Source organism: Neovison vison, chromosome 11, assembly GCF_020171115.1.
Source record: "Neovison vison isolate M4711 chromosome 11, ASM_NN_V1, whole genome shotgun sequence".
NCBI lineage: Eukaryota > Metazoa > Chordata > Mammalia > Carnivora > Mustelidae > Neogale > Neogale vison.
Window position 1 is genome coordinate 36061284 of NC_058101.1, and position 23793 is coordinate 36085076.

Genomic DNA, 23793 nt, shown 5'->3' on the forward strand with positions numbered 1-23793 from the left:
ATGGAGCAGTGGTCCTTTATCATTAGTAGTAACTGTCTAACAATTTATTAGAAGGTCAGATGTTTCCACTGTTAAAAAGATGACCAGGCTTCTTAGTTTGTTATTATGCATTCCAGGCAGCCAAAATCAGGCTGCAATTAAATTTTGTATTTAAGAGTAAACTGCTTGGGGGCACCTGGGTGGTTTCAATCTGTTAAGTGTCTACCTTCAGCTCAGACCATGATTGCAGGGATGGAGCCCTGCATCTGCCTCCCTGTTCAGCAGGAAGCCTGCTTCTTCCTCTTTCACTCCCCAACTTCTGTTCCCTCTCTGGCTCTCTCTCTCTCTGTCAAATAAATAAATAAAATCTTAATTAAAAAAAAGTAAACTCCTTAGTAAGATATAAATTATTATGACTACAATGAGGAAGAATTGTGTTTGATATTATAATTATATTATTGTAAATATTATATTTACATTTAATATTACAAATACAATGAGGAAGAATTGTGTTTCTTAACATAAACCTTTTAAGTCCATAATCTACCATATTTTATATTCTGTCACAAATAGGGAGGAAAAAACCCACCCTATGCAAAAAGAAATGGAACATGACAACCTGAGGGAAATGTTTGCAACATATGTGGCAAGGGATACATATTCCCAGTAGAGAAAAAGGCCTATAAAGCAAAAATAAGGATACAAATGTTCCAGTAAGAGACATGAACAGCCAATTTATAAGAAATTCAAATTGCCAGCAAATATGAAAAATGTTTAGACTTGCCAGCAATCAGAGAAATGAGTATTAAAACAAGTGTTTTACTTTCCTTTTTAAATGGACAAAAGTTGAGAGAATAAAATGACCAATGTTGACATTCGTGACATGGGCATACTCATACACTCTTGATTGTGTCTATATTGACTCACTTCTTCTGGGAGATAGTTGTTTATATGAATTAAGAATTCCAAAAACCTTTGCACTGTTTGTCTTAGTAATTCCACGCCATAAGTCAGACTCACTCAAAGATTTATATAAATGAATATTCACATTGTAGTGCTACATAAACAAATATTTTTAAAGGACACAGTTGGAGTATCATTAAATGAATTATCTAAGGACCATTAAAAATCTACTGAAGTCTTTAGAAATAAGTTATTCTGCAGAGTTTTCATGTTCAGTTGATCGAAAGGGGATGGTACAATTAAAAGAAGAACAAAAGGAAGGAGAACACTGATGGAAAGGGAGAATATTCCTGAAATATCTCAGGGCATATCATATTTCTCATAATTTGCTCAATCAGACATGACACACTGGTGTCCAGCAAGTGGATTATGGGACAGGTGTGAGATCCTGACTCCCCAACATCCTCAGAGCAGTGAGGAACTGCCTTGGTTGGTCTCTTGACATCCACTGTTTGCACAGCTCCAGAGAAGACCACGGAGCTTCCCAGGGAAGTTTGTCTTCCAGGTGCTCAAGAATAAAACCAACCATCTGAGGCCATGTTACGGGGGAGGGGTGGGGAAGGAAGAAGGAGGCCTGCAAGAACACTACCACAAAGAAAACTCACAAACCCATAAAATCTGAGATGAACAGGAGACTTAATCAATGAACCAAAGTACTGTTGTTCATAAAAAAAGACAGATACTCACAAAACTAATTTCAGTGAAATCAAATTAAAGTGGAAAAATAAAAAAGTGGTTTTATTTATTTATTTATTTATTAAAGATTTTTAATTTTTAAATTAATTTTTTATTTATTTTTTAAAGATTTTTAATTTTTTTTAATTTTTATTTATTTTTTATTTATTTTTTTAAGATTTTAGTATTTATTTATTTGACAGAGAGAGAGAGATCACAAGTAGGCAGAGAGAGAAGGGGAGACAGGTTCCATGCAGAGCAGAGAGCCTGATGCGGGGCTCGATCTCCATACCCTGAGATTATGACCTGAGCCGAAGGTAGAGGCTTAACCCACTGAGCCACCCAGACACCCCTAGCTTCCCTTTTAAAGAAAATTGATCAAGGAATTAAACTAACTGAGTGGTGGAACATCAAGTAAATCTTTTCTTGAACAATTTCTTCTCCATTAGTAAAATTATGATTGGAATGTTTGTATTTGTAAATAAAAATCGGGGAATCAAAACAGGGTTAAGGGGGGAGTAGGAAGTCCACTGTCACTTAGTGACACCAACAATATAGGAAATAATTAAAAGACAGGGTCTCTTACTCCTTTCCACCAGCATCTTTACTGAAGACCCTGCTGGACATATGACATAACATGTCTCAGACCAATATGCTATGGAGGCAATGACTCTCATCAATTCCTCCCTTCCTTGGAATGATCCTTGATGCTGCTCATAAAATAAGCCTCATGTTTGAAGTTCTAGTCCCATTTTGAATGTTCTTAGATTCAGTTTTTAAGGTCTCTTAACCCACAATTCCCGTCTGTCAATCAAATCCCCACACCCAATCCGAAGACGAGACAGTTAATTTGTACTCACAACATAGCCATGTTGGGACTTTTGTTCCCTGCCTCCTACTCCCCAGTCACCCATCCTTTCATAAAGCCCAGGGTTGGGTCGGTAGGAACAGATAGGATGAATGGAAACAGATGGGGTAATAGGTACGAGAGGGAATGACCAGGTAGAAAAAGATTGGAGATATTCCCTGCCATTTTTTTTTAAACTAGAAAACAAAAACAATGGAATAAAAGTATTTGTTTGCACATATTCTTTCTTCACCCTGAACTTCCCCTTCTCTTCATTTATTTTCTAAGACAAAGTCTTTTACTTCACTGGGATTATCATAATGAAAGATCATTTTTTGAAACGGGAATGGACAGTGTGGGTTCAGGAACAATGATCACATGGTTTATAGGCATAATAATAATGAGTCCCATTCCACTGCTTTATACAAGGTAGTAAAGTAAAATTGAAATTTTGGTTTATCCTTACATTTATCCTTACATTTGTACTGTTTGTAGTCTAATAGACACACTCTTTTCCTGAACACCAGAATTCAGTTCAGCCTGGCATTTAAAAGGGGCCAACAATCATTTAACAAGTAAATGAGTAACTGGACATGACTGACCTTCATCGTTTGTTTTTTGGCGTGTATATTGTGGGTTTATATTTACTCCTACTGACTGATAAACGTGGGAAATTAGCTTCAATTCTGGATGAGGACAAGACCCCTTTGCTTCTTGAGATTTTTTTTTTTAAATATTTCTTGTTTAAAAGATAGTTTGAAAGTGTCTTACTTCTTAGACAGTAGTTTTCATAATGGAAAGTGACTCAAAATGAAGACGTCTCTGTTCAAACCCTCTTTTTTTTTTTTTTTTTTTTAAAGTCTTACCCAAAAGGAAGTGAGTATGAAGTAAATTGCATAAACTTAAAGTACTGCAGAGATGAAACCCAAAGCAGGAAGAGACGTGCCACCCATGTCCTGGACAGGAACACACCGTGTCATGTGAAGAGACATGACAAAAACAGCCCTCTTTAAATTACTTTTGGCAATAGTGATCGCGTTCATTTTACTTTTGCCCGAATATTTTAAGACACCGAAGGGTGAGTGTATCATTATAATTTATTTTTTCTTTTTCTAATTTCTTAAAAATCATGACAGCTAATGGTCACAGGAAAGGTCTTTTTAGATACACGCTGCATGGGCTGAAGGTCTACGTCTAAAAAGTTACGCAAATGAGATTGTAATGTTAATTGACTCTTACAGAGCACGGTAACCTTATTCCCAGCACTAAATTATTGTGGCACACGATCATGAGATGAAAAATGAAGAGATGTCTTTAATATCTTCAGTCTAGATTTTAAACATCAAGTTTGCATTAATCTTCTCACATGATTTTGCTCTTTTAACTCATTTCCTTCGAAACAGTTCTTTAAGTATGCTTTTAGCTTCTGGAATGATTTTTATAAAGCAAGTGATATTTATTATGTTAAAAATGCTTGATTTCCATCCATCACAGCCATTTAACACAAGTAACTCACTGCTGCCTTTTGAAAAATAGGACTATTCAAAATAGAATTAAAATGAGATGGGTGCAAATTTCAAAAGGTGTGTGTGTTTGTGGATTTGTTACTAGAGTAAAAAGGAACAAAATAAATACTGTGGATAATTCAGGGTCTTGTGTATGTTTGTTGAAACCTAGGATAAGGAAATAAATAAATTTAAATTTCAACTGTTTTTATGGGTCAATAAAAGATTTGGAAATATATTAATGTGACTGTTTCGATGGTAAATGTGCTCCCTAGCATTTAATAAGGAGAAAAAAAGAAAATGCTGTATTCTATCATCAAAGTTATATGAATTTGTTTAAGATCAGCAAAAAGCTTCCATTTGATGGCTGGCTGTGATGATTATTGTTTCATATACGTGATGCTAAGTGGCCAGATAACAATATTTTTTAAATAAACACCAAGTGCAATTTTGTGAAAAATTGAATCTTTCACATTTTTCTTGGTTTTCTGGAGTTATGCTGCTTACGTGAAACAACTATAACATGTAGTTTTAATTCTTGATTCCACATAGTGAAAATAGAAAGAGAAGAGTTAGAATTGGAATGGAGATAACATATTTCGATTTTTAAGCTTTTTGTGGTGGGCAGTAAGCTCATTTAATAGTTAATCTAACGTAGGCCATAAAGATTGACCTTGACCTCCAAAAAACTAGGTTCAGCTAATGAAAACCAAATAATCAGCCTAAAAAAGATTTCTTAAACTGCTAACTATTGGTTAGTGTTTTATGAGAATTGGTGAACGCCAGAGCATGTTAAAAGTTTTTCTTTTTTGAGCAGATGCCTTGAGGGTAATCAGCCATCAATGATTTTCATCTTCTTACTTTCAAGATGATTACATCAGCTCTCAATACTCCCTATGTTGCCTCCTCAGACTGAAAATAGCCATTTGTCTTTTCCTGGCCCAAGAACAGCATAGATATTTCCTTGGACTCTTTGAGGGGGATGGATTTATTTGGGAATTTTGTTTCAGAGGAACCCTCCCTGGGGCCAACAAACAAAAGTGTTTGAAAAAAAACATCATTTTAATCCCAATGTCATTTTGTGGTAGGAGGAATTTTGCACAGAGCCACCATTAAGGAAAGGTTGATTATTGGGCAAAATATTTTACACATGCAATAGTGCAATAATAGTACTTTATATTTTTTAACGGCTTGTGGGTCACCGGGAACAAGTTCACATAGCCTCATTTTGTATAGTCTAATATAGACTTGACTAAGGTCACATAATTGCTTCACTTTGTTCAGTAATTTTTTAATCACAATTACAGTTGCCTCATGAAACGTGACGACTTGTCAACTAACACATTTCATAAAATATCTTGTAAATTATTTAGATGATAAGGTAAGAGTGTTCAGGAAGTGCTAAAATTAACCTTGAGACTATCCTGTATAGTTTTACTCTCCCCATCAGTTACTTGTGGATTTTTTCCCCCATTTTTTCTTATATTCTATTCACTTTAATTTCTAAGATAAATATTGTAAAATGATTTTTGCTTATAAATTATTCACTGATACCATGTCGTTCAGACATCAAATGAATTCAGAAGGAATCTTAATGAGGAATAATGTATTCACGAAGTTTAATAGATTTGATTTCAAAATAATAAACCCTCTGAAGGCCCAAGTTAAAAATAGAGAACCGTGTTTGATCCTTTTTCATTAAGAATGTATCCGAGTCTCTGAATAATCATTACTCAGAATATTCAATTATCATAATTACACAGTCTAAGCTCTCTAGTCTAACTTTACTGAGGAAGAGGAACTTCTTCAGCAGTGTTTTGGACTTTTAATGAGTTCGCACTGAGCACATATACCGGCAAGAGAAACTATTTTAATACTTTCAGTTTACTTGAAAGGCAGCTTATACTGAGAGCCAATAGTTGGAGTCATGAATTGATACACTTATGTTGCATGTAGATAATGGAGCTAGAAAAAGGAATGGATATATTTTGATTCAGAGCTCCTTGCAATCAAGGGAGCCTGGATTGACCCCAAACAAAAGACCTCACCAAACTTTTCTTGGACTTGCAGGGTTAAGAGAGCGAGATCTGGTTAACAAATAGAAATCTGGGGGTGCCTGGGTGGCTCAGTGGTTAAGCATCTGCCTTTGGCTAAGGTCATGATCCTAGGATCCTGGGATCGAGCCCCACATTGGGCTCCCTGCTCAGAGGGAAGCCTGCTTCTCTCTCTCCCACTCCGCCTGCTTGCGTTCCCTCTCTTGCTGTTTCTCTCTGTGTGTCAAATAAATAAATCAATGCTTTTTAAAAAGGGGGCTCTCACAGATTATTTATTTATTTATTTATACTTACAAGTAACGTCTACCTGTGCTCACTTCGGCAAGTATACTGAAATGGGAATGAATAGCCAGGAAGGAACCCGGGGCTACAAAAAATGAAAGGCAGTTCTTCCTTCAAGTTTTCAGTCAAAGGGATGCCTAGTTGGTAAATAATTAAAATCATTACTAAAACAGCAATGTAAAAGAGGTGTGATGGGGACATAAAAATTGCTTCCGAGCCTGTCTGGGGAGGATGTTCCTTCCCTTTTTTGTTGCAAAGAGGAATCACTGTCAGAGTTCCAGCCATCAGCTAATATTCCTCCTTAACCTGCTTGCAGAAGCACTTAAGAGAAGCGATTATTACTAATTTTCAGAGAAAACGTACTCATCTCAATATCTCAGACAATCTTGAAACCAGAAACTGTAGTGAGTTCTACAAGTGTCTTACTGACCGTCCGTGGCAATGCGAGACGGGTAGCAGCCATAAACACACCTGAAACCTTATCTAGCTGTTCGACTTCCTCACTTATATTTAAGAACCAAACTAACATAAACTGTGTTTACCAGCTTTCATTTCCCCCTTGCATGGCGCACTTTCTGAGGGAAATGGTAGTATGAGGGGCAGTGAACTTTAAGAAAACAATGGATAAAGGAACTTGACTTATGGACTATAGGATAAACCCTGAAGTATATTAAGCTCTGTACGCCTTAACTTACTTAGGTCTGTATGATAAAGAACAGTGTTATCAAGGATCGCTGCAACCCATTTGCCTGAAAGGGTTATCTTCCTTCTTAAAAATGGCACATTATTGGGCACCTGGGTGGCTCAGTGGGTTAAGCCGCTGCCTTTGGCTCAGGTCGTGATCTCAGGGTCCTGGGATCGAGTCCCGCATCGGGCTCCCTGCTCAGCAGGGAGCCTGCTTCCCTCTCTCTCTCTCTGCCTGCCTCTCTGTCTACTGTGATCTCTCTCTGTCAAATAAATAAATAAAATCTAAAAAAAAAAATGGCATGTTATTTCCCTCTTATTGACTGGCTCATTAGAAAGTCCATCAGTGATGGCCGCCTCTGCTGGTGGCCCTGGGGTGCCCCTGTCCCTGGACCAATGGCTTCTGAAAGGCCATTCTGAGAAGATTGAGGAGGAGCTGGATGAGGTGGATGAGGAACTAGATGAGACCCAGTCCGAGAGACTGTGGGGGCTGACAGAGATGTTCCCAGAGAGGGTCCTGTCCATAGCTGGAGCCACTTTGGATCTCTCCCTCTTTGTGGCTCAGAAAATGTGCAGGTTTTCCAGGGTAGCCATGTAGGTTGGGACTACTTCCTTCACACTCCTGGTTCTTCTGTTGTCTTTGAGACTGAGAAGCGACAAGTGCAAGAGCAGCAAGAACTGCAACAGCAGCAGATGCTTCTAGGGCCTAACCCAGGGCTCTCAGGAGGAACGCCAGGGGCTCTCTTCTTCCTGGAAAGATCTAGATGCCGACTGCTCTTTGACTGGGCTTGGTGGGACAAGTTTGAAAATTCAGTAGTGTTGGAACTAATTATTTGGAATTTTTTTTTTTTAACTTTGGCACATTGATCTATCTAAACCTGCTGGGGAGAAGGGACATGCTCACAATATGAAATAGTAATGTGTTGCACCTGGGGTGTAAGGCAGCCGCTGTGAACTTCTATGCCAGAAAGGAGGGAGGGCCGGGCAGTAGTTTCGACCATGGGATGGGGACTGTGGAGGACAGAAGACGAGCTCATTCCTGCTGCCCATTTTGGCTATGAGATACCTGTGTGTCTGTCTTAAAAAGAAAAAAGTAAGTGCTCACTTTTTATATTTAAATACTAAAAATGATTCCAATTGAGAAAAGAAAAAAAAAGAAAAAAGCAAGTTAATCAGTAATCCCCAATATGGCCTGGGAAAGAGACTAATGGGTATTAAAATTTTTTAAAAAGATTTTATTTATTCATTTGACAGACAGAGGTCACAGGCAGAGAGGCAGGTAGAGAGAGAGAGGGCGAAGCAGGCTCCTTGCATAGCAGAGGGCCCGTTTCGGGGCTCGATCCCAGGATCCTGAGACCATGACCTGAGCCGAAGGCAGAGGCTTAACCCACTAAGCCACCCAGGTACCCCAGGTATTAAATTTTTTTAAGAGATTTATTTATTTATTTATTTATTTGGCGGTGGGGAGAGAGAGAGAGCACGCACATATGGGCAGAGAGAGAAAGAATCTTAAGCAGACTCCATGCCGGGTGTGGAGCCTGCTGTGGGGCTCAATATCATGACCCAGAGATTCTGACCTGAGCAAAAGTCAAGAGTCAGGTGCTTAACCGACTGGGCCACCCAGGTGCTCCTAAATTTTTTTTTAAAACTTAATAAGCACTTACACATATATGAGGTACTATACCAAGTGCTTTGACATATCACTCATTTTGACGCATTAAATATGTCAACCCCTTCATGGTGAAGCATCATTCTCAAGAGAGACTTTCCGGAAAATATTCAGAGAAGGAATAAAACTAGATGGATAGATTTACTTCGTTGTAACATTTTATTTTTTATGGGATTTTCTGAATCTTTGTAACATGAAAATGGCTACTAATCAACACAGTCTGTTTACATATATATTTCATACATTAGATATTGGCAAAAAAAAAAAAGATACTGCTGAGGATATTATTTTCCACTGTTTTGGCTGAACTGGTTTTCTTCTCTTCTCTATTAGGTTCTATACCCATCCTAGCTTGGGATGCTTTCTACCGGCTTGTATCACTGCATTGGTAGATAAATGCTCTCTCTGTATATCTTTTCTGTTTTTATAGAAAAAACAACTTTCTTTAAAACAGTAATGTGGTAATATATCTTACCCCTCTATACTTCTCTTTTTCCATATATACTTCTTTTTTTCCATAGTACTTATACCCTATATAACTTGCTTATTTATTGTGTGTACTTTTTGTTGTCCAATTTCTCCAAGTAGAATGTAGGCACACTGAAAATGAGGTTTTTGTTTATGTTGGTCGTGTTTTAAGCGCTTAGGACAGAAGTTGTCACATTAGGAGGGACTCACTGAGTCTTTGTTGACTGAGGGAATTTTCTGAGTCATATTGTACTGGAAACAAAAAGGAAACACTCTGAAAGGAAGCACTTCTTAGCTGACCCTTATAACTGTCTTCTGATTTAGGCTGACCCGGCATTTTCATCCCCACCTTGTATTTTTGAAACAAAATTCTACCGCACACCGAGAATTTTTAGGGTCCTGGGATTGAGCCCTGCCTCTAGCTCCTTACTCAGTGGAGAGACTGCTTATCTCTCTGCCTCTCCCCTGCTCATGCTCTCTCTCTCTCTCTCACTCTCTCTCTCCCCCCCAAAGTAAATAAACAAAATCTTTTTTTAAAAAAATGGTCTTTCCCACATGTTCTGTGAATAAATCTATATCCTGTCCTGACTCCCGTATTCCTTATCTGGTTAACATCATGGATATATCATTCATTTGCAACATGATATACTTTTACCCTTTCCCTTCAATTACTGAACCCCAAATAGAAATAAAATTATTTGTTTTTGCTATTGAAATTGATACTTTGTGAGTCTATGGTAGTTGCTAAAGAGAAGACTTTGACCAAAGGAAAACAATGTATGTTAACAAATATCTCTGTAAATTAGGCACCTAAGCCACAGGCTTTTTTTTCTCCTGGCAGCTAATCTTTTTAAATTGCTGAATTATGATTATGATACAAAATATCCAATAATGATGAAAGATACACAGCAACCATTGGCTGTGCCATGTTTTGTTTGGCTATTTTTTTTTAAAGGCACAACTTAGAATAAAATACAAAGATCCTAATTGTTCGATTTTATAAATTTTGGCAATTGTCCACACCTCTGTAATTACAGCGTCATACAAAATACAGATTTTCCTCACTCCCAGAAGATTCCTTTTGCTCTTTTCTGTCAAATCTCCTCCTCTCCCCAAGGCAACTTTGTGACCTATGTCAGCATAGTTTTGTTTTATCCCTTCTTGTTTTTTATATGGATGGAATCATCATACAGTGTTTATTTTTGGTCTAGCTTTTTAGCATAATGTTTTTGGGATTCACCCATGTTATGAAGTATATCAGTAGCTCCTTTCTATTTATCGCTAAATGGTCCCTTATACAAATACGTCACATTTGTCCCTTTGGCCACTGGGTTGTTTCCAGATTTTGGTCATTATAAATATGTTGCTATGAACATTCTCGTACAACTCTTTGTGTGAAAATATGTTTTCATTTCTATCTGGTAACTGTCATGTAGTAGAATAGCTTAGTTTTATAAGACACCACCAAATGCATTGCCAAAGTAGTTGTTTCTAGTAGTAAAAATTTCTCATTTTCTTTTCTTCATTTCCTATTTCATATACTTAAGCAGTAACACTTAGAATATGTAATGTCTGAAATAATCCATGCTCCTTCCCAAAGTTTCTTGACAACTCACTAACAGAGAAATAGCCTAGGTATTGGGAAAATATGACTTGACATACCATAGTTTCTGGAACGCCTAGTGCCTGTCAGACAATAAAGGTTTTATTGTAAATTCTCCCTTATTCTTGAAGGTCAACAGAGAGTTGAAACTTCTGTTCTTGTGGTCATTATCTTGAAAAACACTTTTGCACAAAACATCTAAAAATGTGAGATAAAACATTAAAGACAACAACAACAAAATACATAGTTGAAGTACTAAGAAAGTAAGAAAACTACTCAAAGGTAGAAAATGGTTAGAAATTATGAATCCTGATGGGTAAGCAAGAGTGAACAGGTTGGTGACCCGAGGAACATCTACCAATTCCTGGTGGCCTAGAGTCTCTGTTTCATGGGTCACACATTGGGGGACAGAAGCTAAAGCTTAAGGCTGGGACACAAAATGTGACATGCTCTGTGAAGAAGTAATGAGTAATCTGGGGAAAAAACTTGCCTGGCTGTGAGGAAGTTTGTCTGTCTCCATCCGGGCCCTGGAGAGAGCCAGGAAAAAATTGCCCTTGAGAGTTTGTGGACGTGAACTGGGCCATAACTTGGCTATTAATGCTTATGACCTATGACATGTGACAAGCCCAATCCAAGAATTAATTTTTGTTTTTATTTTATTGGATAAATTTGACATATGACTTTTTACTTTTTTAAAAAAAGATTTCATTTATTTATTTGACACGGAGATAGAGAGAGAAAGAGAGAGATCACAAGCAGGCAGAGCGGCAGTCAGAGGGAGAAGGAGAAGCAGATTCCCCGCTGAGCAGAGAGCTCAACTTGGGGCTTGATCCCAAGACCCTGAGATCATGGCTTGAGCCAAAGGCAGTCTTAGCCCACTGAGCCACCCAGGCACCCCTTCTGCCTACTTTTTTTTATTGGATTATTCATTTTTGTAGTGTTGAGTTTTAATTTCATTAAATATTTTCTTCACTTGGTAGAAGCTTTTTATTTGGATGAAGTCCCAACAATTTCTTTTTGCTTTTGTTTCCCTTGCCTCAGGAGACACATCTAGAAAGAAACTGCTAGGACTGATGTCAAAGAGGTTACTGCCTCTAGGACTTTTATGGTCTCATGCCCCACACTTAGGTCTTTAATCCATTTTGTGTATGGTATAAGAAAGTGGTCCATTTTCACTTTTAGCATGTTGCCGTCCAGTTTTCCCAATACCACTTGTTGAAGAGCAGGATATTCCTTCCTGCTTTGTCAAAGATAAACTGACTGTGAAGTTGTGGGTTCATTTCTGGGTTTTCTATTCTGTTCCATGGATCTACGGGTCTGTTTCTGTGCCAGTATCATACTATTTTGATCACTACAACTTGTTTTGTAATATGACTAGAAGTCTGGAATTGTGATGCCCCCAGCTTTGTTTTCCTTTTTCAAGGTTGCTTTGGTTATTTGGGGTCTACAAATTTTAGGATTGTTTGTTCTAATTCTGTGAAAAATGCTGTTGGTATTTTAATAGGGACTGTAGATTACTTTGGGTAGGACAGACATTTTAGCAATATTTGTCCTTCTAATTCATGAGCATGAGATGTCTTGTGTGTCATTTCTTTGTGTCCTCTTCAATTTCTTTCATCAGTTTTCAGAGTACATTTCTTACACCTCTTGGGTTAGGTTTATCCCTAGGTATCTTACTGGTTTTGGTGCAATTGTAAGTGGGGTTGATTCCTTAATTTCTCTTTCTGCTGCTTAATTGGCGTACATCCTGCAACTTTATTTTATTTCAACTCAATTTTATTGAGCTGATATTTTATTTCAACTCAATTTGTTGAACTGTTCCAGCAGTTTTTTGGAGTCTTTCAGATTTTTTGTACATAGTATTGTGCCCTCTGCAAATAGTGGAAATTTTATTTTTTCTTTACCAATGTGAGTGCCTTTTATTTCTTTTTGTTGTCTGATTGCTGAGGCTAGGACTTTCAGCAGTATGTTGAATAAAAGTGGTGAGAGTGGACATCTTTCTCAGGTTCCTGAAAGCCTCTCAGGTTTTCTCCATAAAGGATGATGTTAGCTGTGGGTTCTTTTGTATATGCCTTTATTATATTGAGGTATGTTCCCTCCAAACCTACTGTGTGGAGGGTTTTTATCATGAATAGGTATTGTACTTTGTCAGATGCTTTTTCTGCATCTATTGAAATGATCATATGGATCTTTTCCTTTCTCTTATTATTGAGATATATCACATTGATTAATTTGAGAATATTGAACCACCCTTGCAACCCAGGAATAATCCCACTTGATCGTGGTGATTTTTAATAATGTACTATTGAATGTAATTTGTTAGTGTTTTATTGAGAATTTTTGCATCCACATTCATCAGGGATATTGGTTATAGTGGTCTCTTATAGAGGAGTCTTAATCTGGTTAGGGTATCAGGATAATGCTAGCCTTGTAGAATGAATTTAGAAGCTTCCCTTCCTTTTCTATTTTCTGGAATAGTCGGAGAAGAATGGGATTAACTTTTCCTTAAATGTTTGGTGGAATTCACCCGTGAAGCCAGCTGGCTCTGGACTTTTATTTGTTGGAATTTTTTTGTTATCGATTCAACTTCTTTACTTGTTATCAATCGGTTCAAGTTTTTCTATTTCCTCCTGTTTCAGTTTTGGTAATTTATGTGTTTCCTGGAATTTATTAATTTCTTCCAGGTTGTCCGATTTTTTGGCATATAGTTTTTCATAATATTCGCTTATAATTGCTTGTATTTCTGTGGTGTTGGTTGTTATTTCTCCTCTCTCATTTGTGATTTTATTTTTAAAAGACTTTATTTATTTGACAGAGAGAGACACAGCAAGAGAAGGAACACAAGCAGGAGGATTGGGAGAGGGAGAAGCAGGCTCCCTGTTGAGCAAGGAGCCCGATGCCAGGCTCAGTCCCAGGACCCTGGGATCATGACCTAAGCCAAAGGCAGATGCTTGGGGGTATAGCTCAGTGGTAGAGCATTTGACTGCAAAGGCAGATGCTTAACAACTGAACCACCCAGGCACCCATCATCTGTGACGTTTTATTTGGGTCCTTTCTCCTTTCTTTTTGATAAATCTGGCTTGGATAAGAACAGAACAACAATCTGTTCTATTGTTTTTTTTAGTTTCTAGATCATTTATCTCTGTCCTAATCTTTACTATTTCCCTCCACCTGGCCTTAGGCTTTGTTTATTGTTCTTTTTCTAGCTTCTTTAGGTGTAAGGTTAAGTTGTTTATTCCAGATTTTTCTTGCTTCCTGAAGTAGGCCCGTATTGCTGTATACTTCCCTCTTAGGACTGCTTGTGCTGTATCCCAAAGGTTTTGGACCATTTATTTTCATTTTTATTTGTTTTTGTGACTTTTGAAAATTTATTCTTTGTTTTCTTTTTTTAATTTAAATTTTGGTTAATTAACACAGGGCAATATTAGTTGCTGGAGTAGAATTCAGGGATTCATCGCTTACATCCAACACCCAGTGCTCATTAATAGATTTCTTCTTTGATTTCCTGGTTGACCCATTCATTGTTTAGTAGCATTTTGCTTAACCTCCACGTATTCGTGGTCTTTCCAAGTTTTTTTCTTTTGGTTGACTTCTAGTTTCATAGCATTGTGATGAGAAAGAGGCCTGGTATGATTTCAATCCTTTTGTATTTGTTGATATCTGTTTTGTGACCCACTATGTGACCTGTTCCGGAGAATGTTCCATGTGCACTTGAAAAGAATGTACAGTGTTCTTTTTAGGATGGAATGCTCTGAATATATCCGTTCAATCCATCTGGTCCAGTGTGTCATTTTTTTTTTTTTTAAAGATTTTATTTATTTATTTGACAGAGAGAGAGATCACAAGCAGGCGGAGAGTCAGGCAGAGAGAGAGAGAGAGAGAGAGAGGGAAGCAGGCTCCCGCCAAGCAAAGAGCCCGATGCGGGGCTCGATCCCAGGACACTGAGATCATGACCTGAGCCGAAGGCAGCGGCTTAATCCACTGAGCCACCCAGGCGCCCCTGGTCCAGTGTGTCATTTAAAGCCATTGTTTCTTTGTCCATTTTCCGTTTAGATGATCTGTCTATTGATGTAAGTGGGATGTTAAAATTCACTACCATTACTGTATTACTACTGATTATTCCTTTAAATTTGTTATTAACTGTTTTATATATTTGGATATTCCCATGTTGAATGCATATTCACTATTGTTAGATCTTTTTGTTCGATTGTCCCCTTCATTACAATATAGTGCTCTTCTTTACTCTTGTTACAAGCCTTTGTTTTAAAGTCTAGTTTGTCCAATATAAATATTGCTACTCCAGCTTTCTGTTGACATCCATTTGCATAAGAAATGTTTCTCCATTTCCCTTATTTGCCATCTGCAGGTGTCTTTCGGTCTAAAATTAGTCTCTTGTAGGCACCATATAGATTGTTGCTTTGTTTTGTTTTGTTTTTTTACTCCTTCTGACACCATATGTCTTTTGACTGGAGTGTTTGACATCTATTTGCGTGACAAATGTTTCTCCATCCCCCTCATTTTCAATCTGTAGGTGTCCTTAGGTCTAAAATAAATCTTACGGGTGGTTCAGTTGTTAAGAATCTGCCTTCAGCTCAGGTCATGGTCCCAGGTCCTGAGATCGAGCCCTGCCTAGGGCTCTCTGTTCAGTGGGGAGTCTGCTTCTCACTCTCCCTTTCTTAAATAAATAAATAAAATAAATAAATAAAATGAATCTCTTATGGGCAGCATATAGATGGGTCTTTTTGTTTGTTTATTCATTCTGACAGCCTTCTTTTGATTGGAGCATTTAGTCCATTTACATTCAAAGTAATTATTGATAGATATATATTTATTGCCATTTTATTACTTGTTTTGTTGTTGATACTGGAGATTTTCTCTGATCATTTCTTGTCACTTTTCATCTCTCCTTTGCACTCCAAGAGTCCTCGTCAATGTCTCTTGCAGGGCTGGTTTAGTGGGCACAAACCCCCTTAGCTCTTTCTATCTGGGAAACTATCTTTCCTTTTTATTTTGAGCGATAGCTTTGCTGGCTAGAGTGTTCTTGGCTGCAGGTTTTTCCCATTCAGCACTTTGAGTATATGCCACTCCCTTCTGGCTTGCCAGGTTTATGTTGAGAAATCTCCAGCTAGCCTTATGGATCTTCTCTTGTAAATTAAGGACTCCTTCTGTCTTGCTGCCCTTTTTTTTTTTTAAAGATTTTATTTATTTATTTGACAGAGAGGGGGAGATCACAAGTAGGCAGAGAGGCAGGCAGAGAGAAGGGGGGGAAGCAGGCTCCCTATTGAGCAGAGAGCCCGATGTGGGCCTCAATCCCAGGACCCTGAGATCATGACTTGAGCAGAAGGCAGAGGCTTAACCCACTGACCCACCCAGGTGCCCTGTCTTGCTGCTTTTAAGATTGTTTCTTTATTACTATATTTTGCAAATTTAATTATAATATGTCTCGGTGTTGGCCTGCTCTTGTTAGTTTTAAAAATTTTATTTATTTATTTGAGAGAGAGAAAGAGAGGGCATGCATGAGTCGGGTTGGGGAGGGGACCAGCAAAAGAGGGAAAAGCAGATTCATGGGGCTCGATTCCAGGACCTGAGATTATGGCCTGAGCCAAAGGCAATGGTTAGTCAACTGAGCCCTCTAGGCACCCCTCTTTTGTTGATTCTGATAGGAGTTCTCTGTGCCCTTGGATCTGGATGTCTGTTTTCTTCCCTAGATTAGGGACGTTTTCAGCTATTATTTCCTCCAATAAATTTTCTGCCCCCCTTTCTCTCTCTTTTTCTCTTGCAACTCCTATAATATGAATGTTACTATGTTTGATGGAGTCATTGAGTTCTCTAAGTCTATTCTCTGTTGCATAAGTTGTCTTTTTCTCTTTTGTTCAACTTCATTATTTTCCATAATTTTGTTTTCTAGGTCACTAATTCATTCCTCTGCTTCCTCCAACCTGCTCCTCATTGCATCAAACGTGTTTCCAATCTTGTTTATTGCATTCTTCATCTCTGATTGATTCTTTCTTAATTCTTTCATCTCTGTGATAAGGGTCTCATTGATGTCTTCAATTTTTTTTTTAAGATTTTATTTATTTATTTGACAGAGAGAGATCACAAGTAGGCAGAGAGGCAAGCAGAGGGTGGGGGGGGGGGAAGCAGGCTCCCTGCTGAGCAGAGAGCCCAATGTGGGGTTCAATCCCAGGACCCTGGGATCATGACCTGTGCTGAGGGCAGAGGCTTAACCCTCTGAGCCACCCAGGTGCCCCTTCTATTTTTTTCTCAAGCCCAATGAGTATTCTTATGATTGTTGCTTTAAATTCTCCATCAGCCATGTTGCTTTTATCTGTTTCATTTAGTTCTCTTGCTGTGGCCTTATCTTGTTCTTTCATTTGGGATAAATTCCTCCATCTAGGCATTTTGTCCAAGTCTCTGCCTTCTTCTGTGTTTTAAAAGACATTATGTTTCCTGCTCCTGGAGATAATGGCTATATGAATAAAAGGTTATGTAGTGTCCAGGGCCTGGTCCTTCACGGAGTGTCTCTGATGTGCACTGAATACACCCTGCTATTGTATTTTGGTTGCTCTACTCTTCAGGCTAGTCATCTTTAGAGGCTCTCTTTACCTGCTATGGGCAGTGTTTTGTCCTTGGCCTGAATGTGGTGAATTTTAACCAGTGCTCTGATCTGCTTGTGAAATGAGACCTGATATCACTTCCACCGGAACTGAGACCCTGCAGAATTCGCAGGTCAGGAGATGTGGTGTGAGTAGGAGTTTGTGCTGGTCTTCCCAGTGAGGGGCTTACTGAGCTGGGACTGAGGCAAGCTTGACTGAGAAGGGCAGTCTGGCCAGAGAGCAGGTGTGTGGGACTTGGTGTCAGCGAGTGTTGGTAATGTGTTGCCTCTTGCTGGTGGCTCTGAGTCTATGTGGAAGGGCTGGGAAGGGAAATGGCACCAGCCAGCTCCTTTGTTCCCTGAGAGGAGTCTTCATGAAGATTGCCTCTCAGGGACATGCTCTGAGAAGAGCAAATAATCACCCCACTCGGTGCCCCAGGCACTCTTCAGACTACTGTTTCCGTGCCATTTGCTCCTTCCCTGCCGCTCCAAGAATGTTTGCCTGGCTTCCTTCCAGGAGCAGGGCAATGTCCTCCAGGGTCTAGCTCAATCAAGCTTCCTGGCATTTCAGGCTCTAGGCTTTAAGCTCTCCTGGTTGCAAGAAATCATGAAATTAGCCCCTCTCATTTTCCAAGCCCATCACTTTAGCGAATCATTCTCCTTGAACATTCCCCTGTGTGCTCCTCTCTCTCTTGCTCTTCTCTACGACCATGGCTTCCTCCCCTCCACAGCATCCACGATCCATTTCTCCCCTAAGCCATGTCTCTGCTTCTTCTCTCCCTTTAATCGTGGAGTTTGTTCTGTCAGTCTTCAGGTTGATTTCTCGGGTCATAGGATGATCTGATACTTATCTAGTTGTGTTCATGAGATGACATGAGCCTAGAGTCCCCCTACTCATTTTCCCTCTCTTCCATTTGACATTTTAAGACTTCACATATAAATTATATCATACAGTAATTATCTTTCTCTATCTTATCTTGCTTAGTATAATGTGTTCAAGTGCATCCATGTTGTTAAAAATAGCAGGATATTCTCCTTTCTCATAAGTGAGTAATATTCCATTGTGTATATGTAACACATCCTCTTCATTCATTCACCCACTGATGCACACTTGGGTTGTTTCAATACCTTGGCTATTGTGTATAATACTGTGACAAACATGGGAGTGCAGATATCTCTGTGAGTCCCTGTTTTCATTTCCTTTGGGTATCTTCCCTAAAGTGGAATTGCTGAATGATATAATCTATTTTTAATTTTTTGAGGATCCTCCACATTGTTTTCCACAGTGGGTGGACAAATTTACATGCCAACACCAAGCAGAGATAAACACCAATCCTCTCTGGGGGAAAATGTCTTCAAACCAGAACTCAAATAATTTCCTGATCAAAATTCTGAGGAACATGATTTACTACCAGAAATCATAAAACACAAAGACTTAACAGATGAGAATCATTAGAGACAAAAAAGCAGAATCAGATCTTTAAAGAATTCAGATAGGGATTATGAGATATAAAATATAAAGTAAGTATTTAGCTTGTTTCAATAAAAATAGTATCAAAAAGTATGAGTAAGAAACAAAACTATTAAAAATAATCAGGCAGGTTTATAGATCACTATACTGTGCACTGGAAACCAATATAACACTGTGTTTAACTATACTGGAATTTAAAACTAAATTAAATTAAATTTTAAAAATATAATCAGTCAGGGGCACCTGGGTGGATCAGTTGGTTAAGTGTCTGTCTTCAACTCAGGTAATGATCCCAGGATGCTGGGGTTGAGCCCTACACTGGGTCTCCTGTGCAGCTGGGAGCCTGCTTCTCCTGTTTCCTCTGCTTGCCATGTCCCACCCCCAACTCGTGCTCTCTCACTCTCTCTGTCAAATACATAAATAAAATCTTTCCAAAAATATGTAATCAGGTACATTTGAAAAAGAATCAACTCAAAATTCTAATTATGAAAATATAATAACATAAAGTAGAAACACAAGGAATGGAATAAACAGATCAGACACAATTGAAAGTGAGTTAATGAATGGGAATATAGATGTGAATAAACTAATGAGATGAGAACACAGCACAGAAAGAAAGAGAAAGAGAAAATATGAAACAGAGGTTAAGAGACATAGAGAACAAAGGGAGAGATCTCTAACTGAAGCTACCAAAGGAAAGAAGAGACAGAATGGAGAAAAGACTATGTTTGAAGAGAATGGGACTGAGGATTCTATGAAAGTGATGCAACACATAAATCTTCAGATTCAGGAAACCCAACAAGTCCCAAACAGAATAAATATGAAATTCCATAGAACATGAAAACTAAAGAGATCTTAAGAATAACCAGAGATAATGACTTATTGTCTTCAAAGGAACAAGAATTAGCCTAGCATCTCATTTCTTGTAAACAACAATGAAATTCAGAGGCCAGTGGAATAATGTCTGCAAAGTACTGAGGTAAAATTAATATCAAGCTGGAAATGGTGAGGTGCACATCTTCACATGAGCAGAAACAGTGAGCTTACAATCAGCAAATCTTCAGTGAAGGAATTTATAGAGATTTAACTTTAGGAGAAGAACTATGATCCTAGAAGGGAGGCCAGAGATGCAAGAAATAGCAGGGAAAAGACCCTCAATAATTAAAAGCATGTGTTCAATTAAAATCTTGAAAATATTAACTGTATACGGTAAAAATAACTACTAATTTGTGTGTCAGTGAAAAAACTAAAATGCTGTATAAAAATAGCATTCCTTTCAGGAGCTGTAGGTGAGAATCCATTTTGTTGTCGTTTCCAGCCTCTGGAAGCTGCCTGCATGCCCTAGTTTGTGTCTTTCTTCCAACTTCAAAGCCAGCGATGGCCTGTTGAGTCTTTGTACATTGTGTTACCTGACACACATTCTTTTGCCTCCCTCATCTGCATTTGTGATTATATTAGGCCCTTAGACAATCAAAGATAATTTCCCTATTAAAAAATTTTTAAAAAAAGATTTATTTATTTATTTTAGAGAGAGGAGGGAGGGATGGAGGGAGAAGGAGAGAAAATCCTTAAGCAGACTCCCCAATGAGCGTGGAACCTGATAGGGGGCCTGACCCCAGGACCCTGAGATCAGGACCTGAGCCGAAATCAAGAGTGGGACACTTAACAAACTGAGCCCTCCAGACACCCCAATAATTTCCCTATTTTAAGGTAAGTACATTGGCTACCTTCATTCCATTTCCTGCCTTAATTTCTCTTTGGCGTGTAATGTAACATATTCACAGGTTTTGGAAACTAGGATGTGGAGATTTTTAGGAGGCCATTATTCTGTTTATTAAAATTGAATAATCAAAAAATGAGCAGGCACAAGTAAGTAATGTTAAGACTGGAAAAGGATATAGTAGAAATTTAAAATGTAATAGAGATTATTATGAATTAACTTTAAGTCAATAAATCTAAAACATTAAGGACATATTTATAGGAAAATATAACTTACCCAAACCTACTTAGGAAAAAATGGAAAACTGAAGAGTTGTACAACAATTAAAGAAATTGAGCCCATGGTTTAATATGCCCCGAAAGAAACACGAGGCTTCAGTAATTTTACATGCATGTTCTGCCAAACTTTCAAGAAATAGATTAAATAGATAAATGCAATTTTATAATAAACTCTTTCAGGAGACAGAAACATGGGAGTATTGGGACACCTGGGTGGCTCAGTTGTTTAAGTGTCTGCCTTTGGTCAGGTCATTATCTCACGGTCTTGAGGTCAAGCTCTTTGTCAGGCTCCCTGCTTAGCTCTCTTTTCTCCCTGCTTATACTCTCTCTTGTTACCTCTGCCACTATCTCTGTCTCTCTAAAATAAATAAATGAAATCCTTAAAAAAAAAAGAGAAATGAGAATGTTTTCCAGTTTATTTTTTAAGTCTAGCTTATCTTGGTACCCAAACCTAACCAAAATGGAACAAAAAAGAAAAACTTACAGACCAGTCTCATTTATAAACAGATTAAAAAAAAAAAAATGGGGCAGTACCTGTGTGGTTCAGTTAGTTAAGTGTCGGACTCTTGATTTCAGCTCAGTTCTTGATCTTGGGGTCATGAATTCAAGCCCTGCATTGGGCTCCATGCTAAGGTTGGAGCCTACATAAACAAACAAACAAAAAACTAAACAAAATATTAAGAATCTAATTGGATAAAGGTGATCGAATATATATATAAAGGTCTGTAAATTGATCAAACCAGATTTATACCTGGAATGCAAGATGAGTTAGCACTAGAAAAATCTAATAATGTAATTCACTGTGTTAACAGATTAAAGAAGAAGACCACATAATCATCTCAAAGTTGTTGAATGAACGTTCAATTATATTCAGCAGCCCTTATAATGAAAAACTCTTAGCAAAGTAGGAATAGAAGAGAACTTCCTTAAAGTGATACAGGTCCTCCAAAAATGATTATATGACCTATTATTTCAGTGATGAGACATTATAAATACACTTAAGATTGAGAACCAGCAAGGATGACCTCTCTCAACATCTCTATTTGTTGAGGTACCGGGGGTCCTGGCAGTGGAGTAAGAAAAGTAAAAGAAAACTGAGCCTGGGTGGCTCAGTCAGTTGGGTGTCTGACTCTTGGTTTTGGCTTAGGTCTTGATCTCAGGGTTGTGAGATCAAAGCCCACTTCAGGCTCTGCGCTCAGTGGGAAGTCTGCTCTAGATTATTTCCCCTCCTACTTCCTCTCCCCCATTCCTCCCTCTGCTTTCACCCGCGTGTGCTCTTTCTCTCTCTCAAACAAATGAAATCTTGAAACAAGTACAAGAAATAAAGGTATAAGGATTGGAAGTCAAGAAATAAAGTTGTTATTATTTATACTTGCTTTGGATATCTGCATGGAAAGCCCAAAATGTTTATAAAAGATAAAAGTTAAAAAGGACATTTATAGAGTGGTAAAAAATAAAACTGATATTCAAAAGTTATTTGTATTTCCATATACCACTAAAAAGCTGAAAACATATTCCTTAAAAGATACTGTTTGCACTAGCAACAAAATTAAGGTACATAAGAGGAAATCTAACAGAAGCTATATGAGACTATCATGGAGAGAATTTGAAAATTTCATTAAAAGATATCAAAGAAACTCCATAGAAATAGGGGAAAAAAAGGAAGAAAAAAGTGATAGGAGAAATTCAGTATTTTATCTTTCTTCTCCAGGGAATTTCAAGATTCAAGTCACAATCACAACTAGGTTCTTCACTGAACTTAAACAAGCTGATTCTAAAATTTGTTGGAAAGAGTAAAGGGCCAAGACAAAACTAGCAAGACAGGAAGCAACATGTGTTGGAGAGGATGTGAAGAAAGGGGAACCCTCTTACAGTGTTGGGGGGAATATAAGTTGGTGCAACCAATTTGGAGAACAGTGTGGAGATTCCTTAAGAAATTAAAAATAGAGCTTCCCTATGACCCTGAAATTGCACTATTGGGTATTTACCCCAAAGATACAGATGTAGTGAAAAGAAGGGCTATCTGTACCCCAATGTTCGTAGCAGATATGGCCACAGTCGCCAAACAGTGGAAAGAACCATGATGTCCTTCAAGGGGCGAATGGATAAGGAAGATGTGGTCCATATACACTATGGAGTAATATGCCTCCATCAGAAAGGATGAATACCCAACTTTTGTATCAACATGGACGGGACAGGAAGAGATCGTGCTGAGTGAAATAAGTCAAGTAGAGTCAACTATCATATGGTTTCACTTATTTGTGGAGCATAAGAAATAACACGGAGGACATGAAGAGATGGAGAGGAGAAGGGAGTTGAGGGAAATTGGAGGGGGAGATGAACTATGAGAGGCTACAGACTCTGACAAACAATCTGAGGGTTTTGAAGGGACAGGGGGTGGGAGTTTGGGGGAGCCTGGTGGTGGGTATTATGGAGGGCATGTGTCGCGTGGAGCACTGGGTGTTGTGCATAAACAATGAATTCTGTTATACTGAAAAGAAATTAAATAAAAAAAGAAAATAAAAAGAGTAAAGGCCCAAGAATAGCTAAGACACTCCTAAAGGAGATGAACAAGGGGAGGGGATTTTCCTATCAGATATAAAAGCTTTTACAAAGCAAAAATAATTAAGTCAGTACAATATCTTTGCCAAGATAGAAGAATGGACTGATGGAAAAAAACTGAGATCCCAGATACACACTCATATATTTATGGGTATTTGATATATGGTAGCAACATCTTTCTAAGTAGTGAAGAAAAGATAGATTACCCAATAAATGCTAGTGCAATTGATTATCACATGTGGAAAAATTAATGTGGCTTAACTGTACCCAGTTAACTGGGTACCACTCTGTACCCAGTTCCAGATAGATGAAGAACATACATGGATATCTGGGTGGCTCAGTCAGTTAAGCATCTGACTCTTGATTTTGGCTTAGGTCCTGATCTCAGGGTCATGAGATGGAGCCCATGTTGAGTTCTGGGCTGGGTGTGGAGCCTGC

General features: G+C 38.2%; 1 protein-coding gene across 2 annotated transcripts in view; it reads left to right on the forward strand.

Annotated features, from left to right (window-relative positions):
* The first annotated feature begins 3107 nt into the window (after nt 1-3107).
* TMEM156 (transmembrane protein 156) overlaps nt 3108-23793 on the forward strand; it is a 52262-nt gene continuing 31576 nt past the window's right edge. For both annotated transcript variants that reach the window (XR_006386769.1, XM_044268107.1), the window contains exon 1: nt 3108-3542. Coding sequence is in view for 1 of the 2 variants with exons in the window: in XM_044268107.1 (XP_044124042.1) it covers nt 3455-3542 (88 nt within the window). In the remaining variant the exon portion in view is untranslated. The remainder of the gene's footprint in view (nt 3543-23793) is intronic.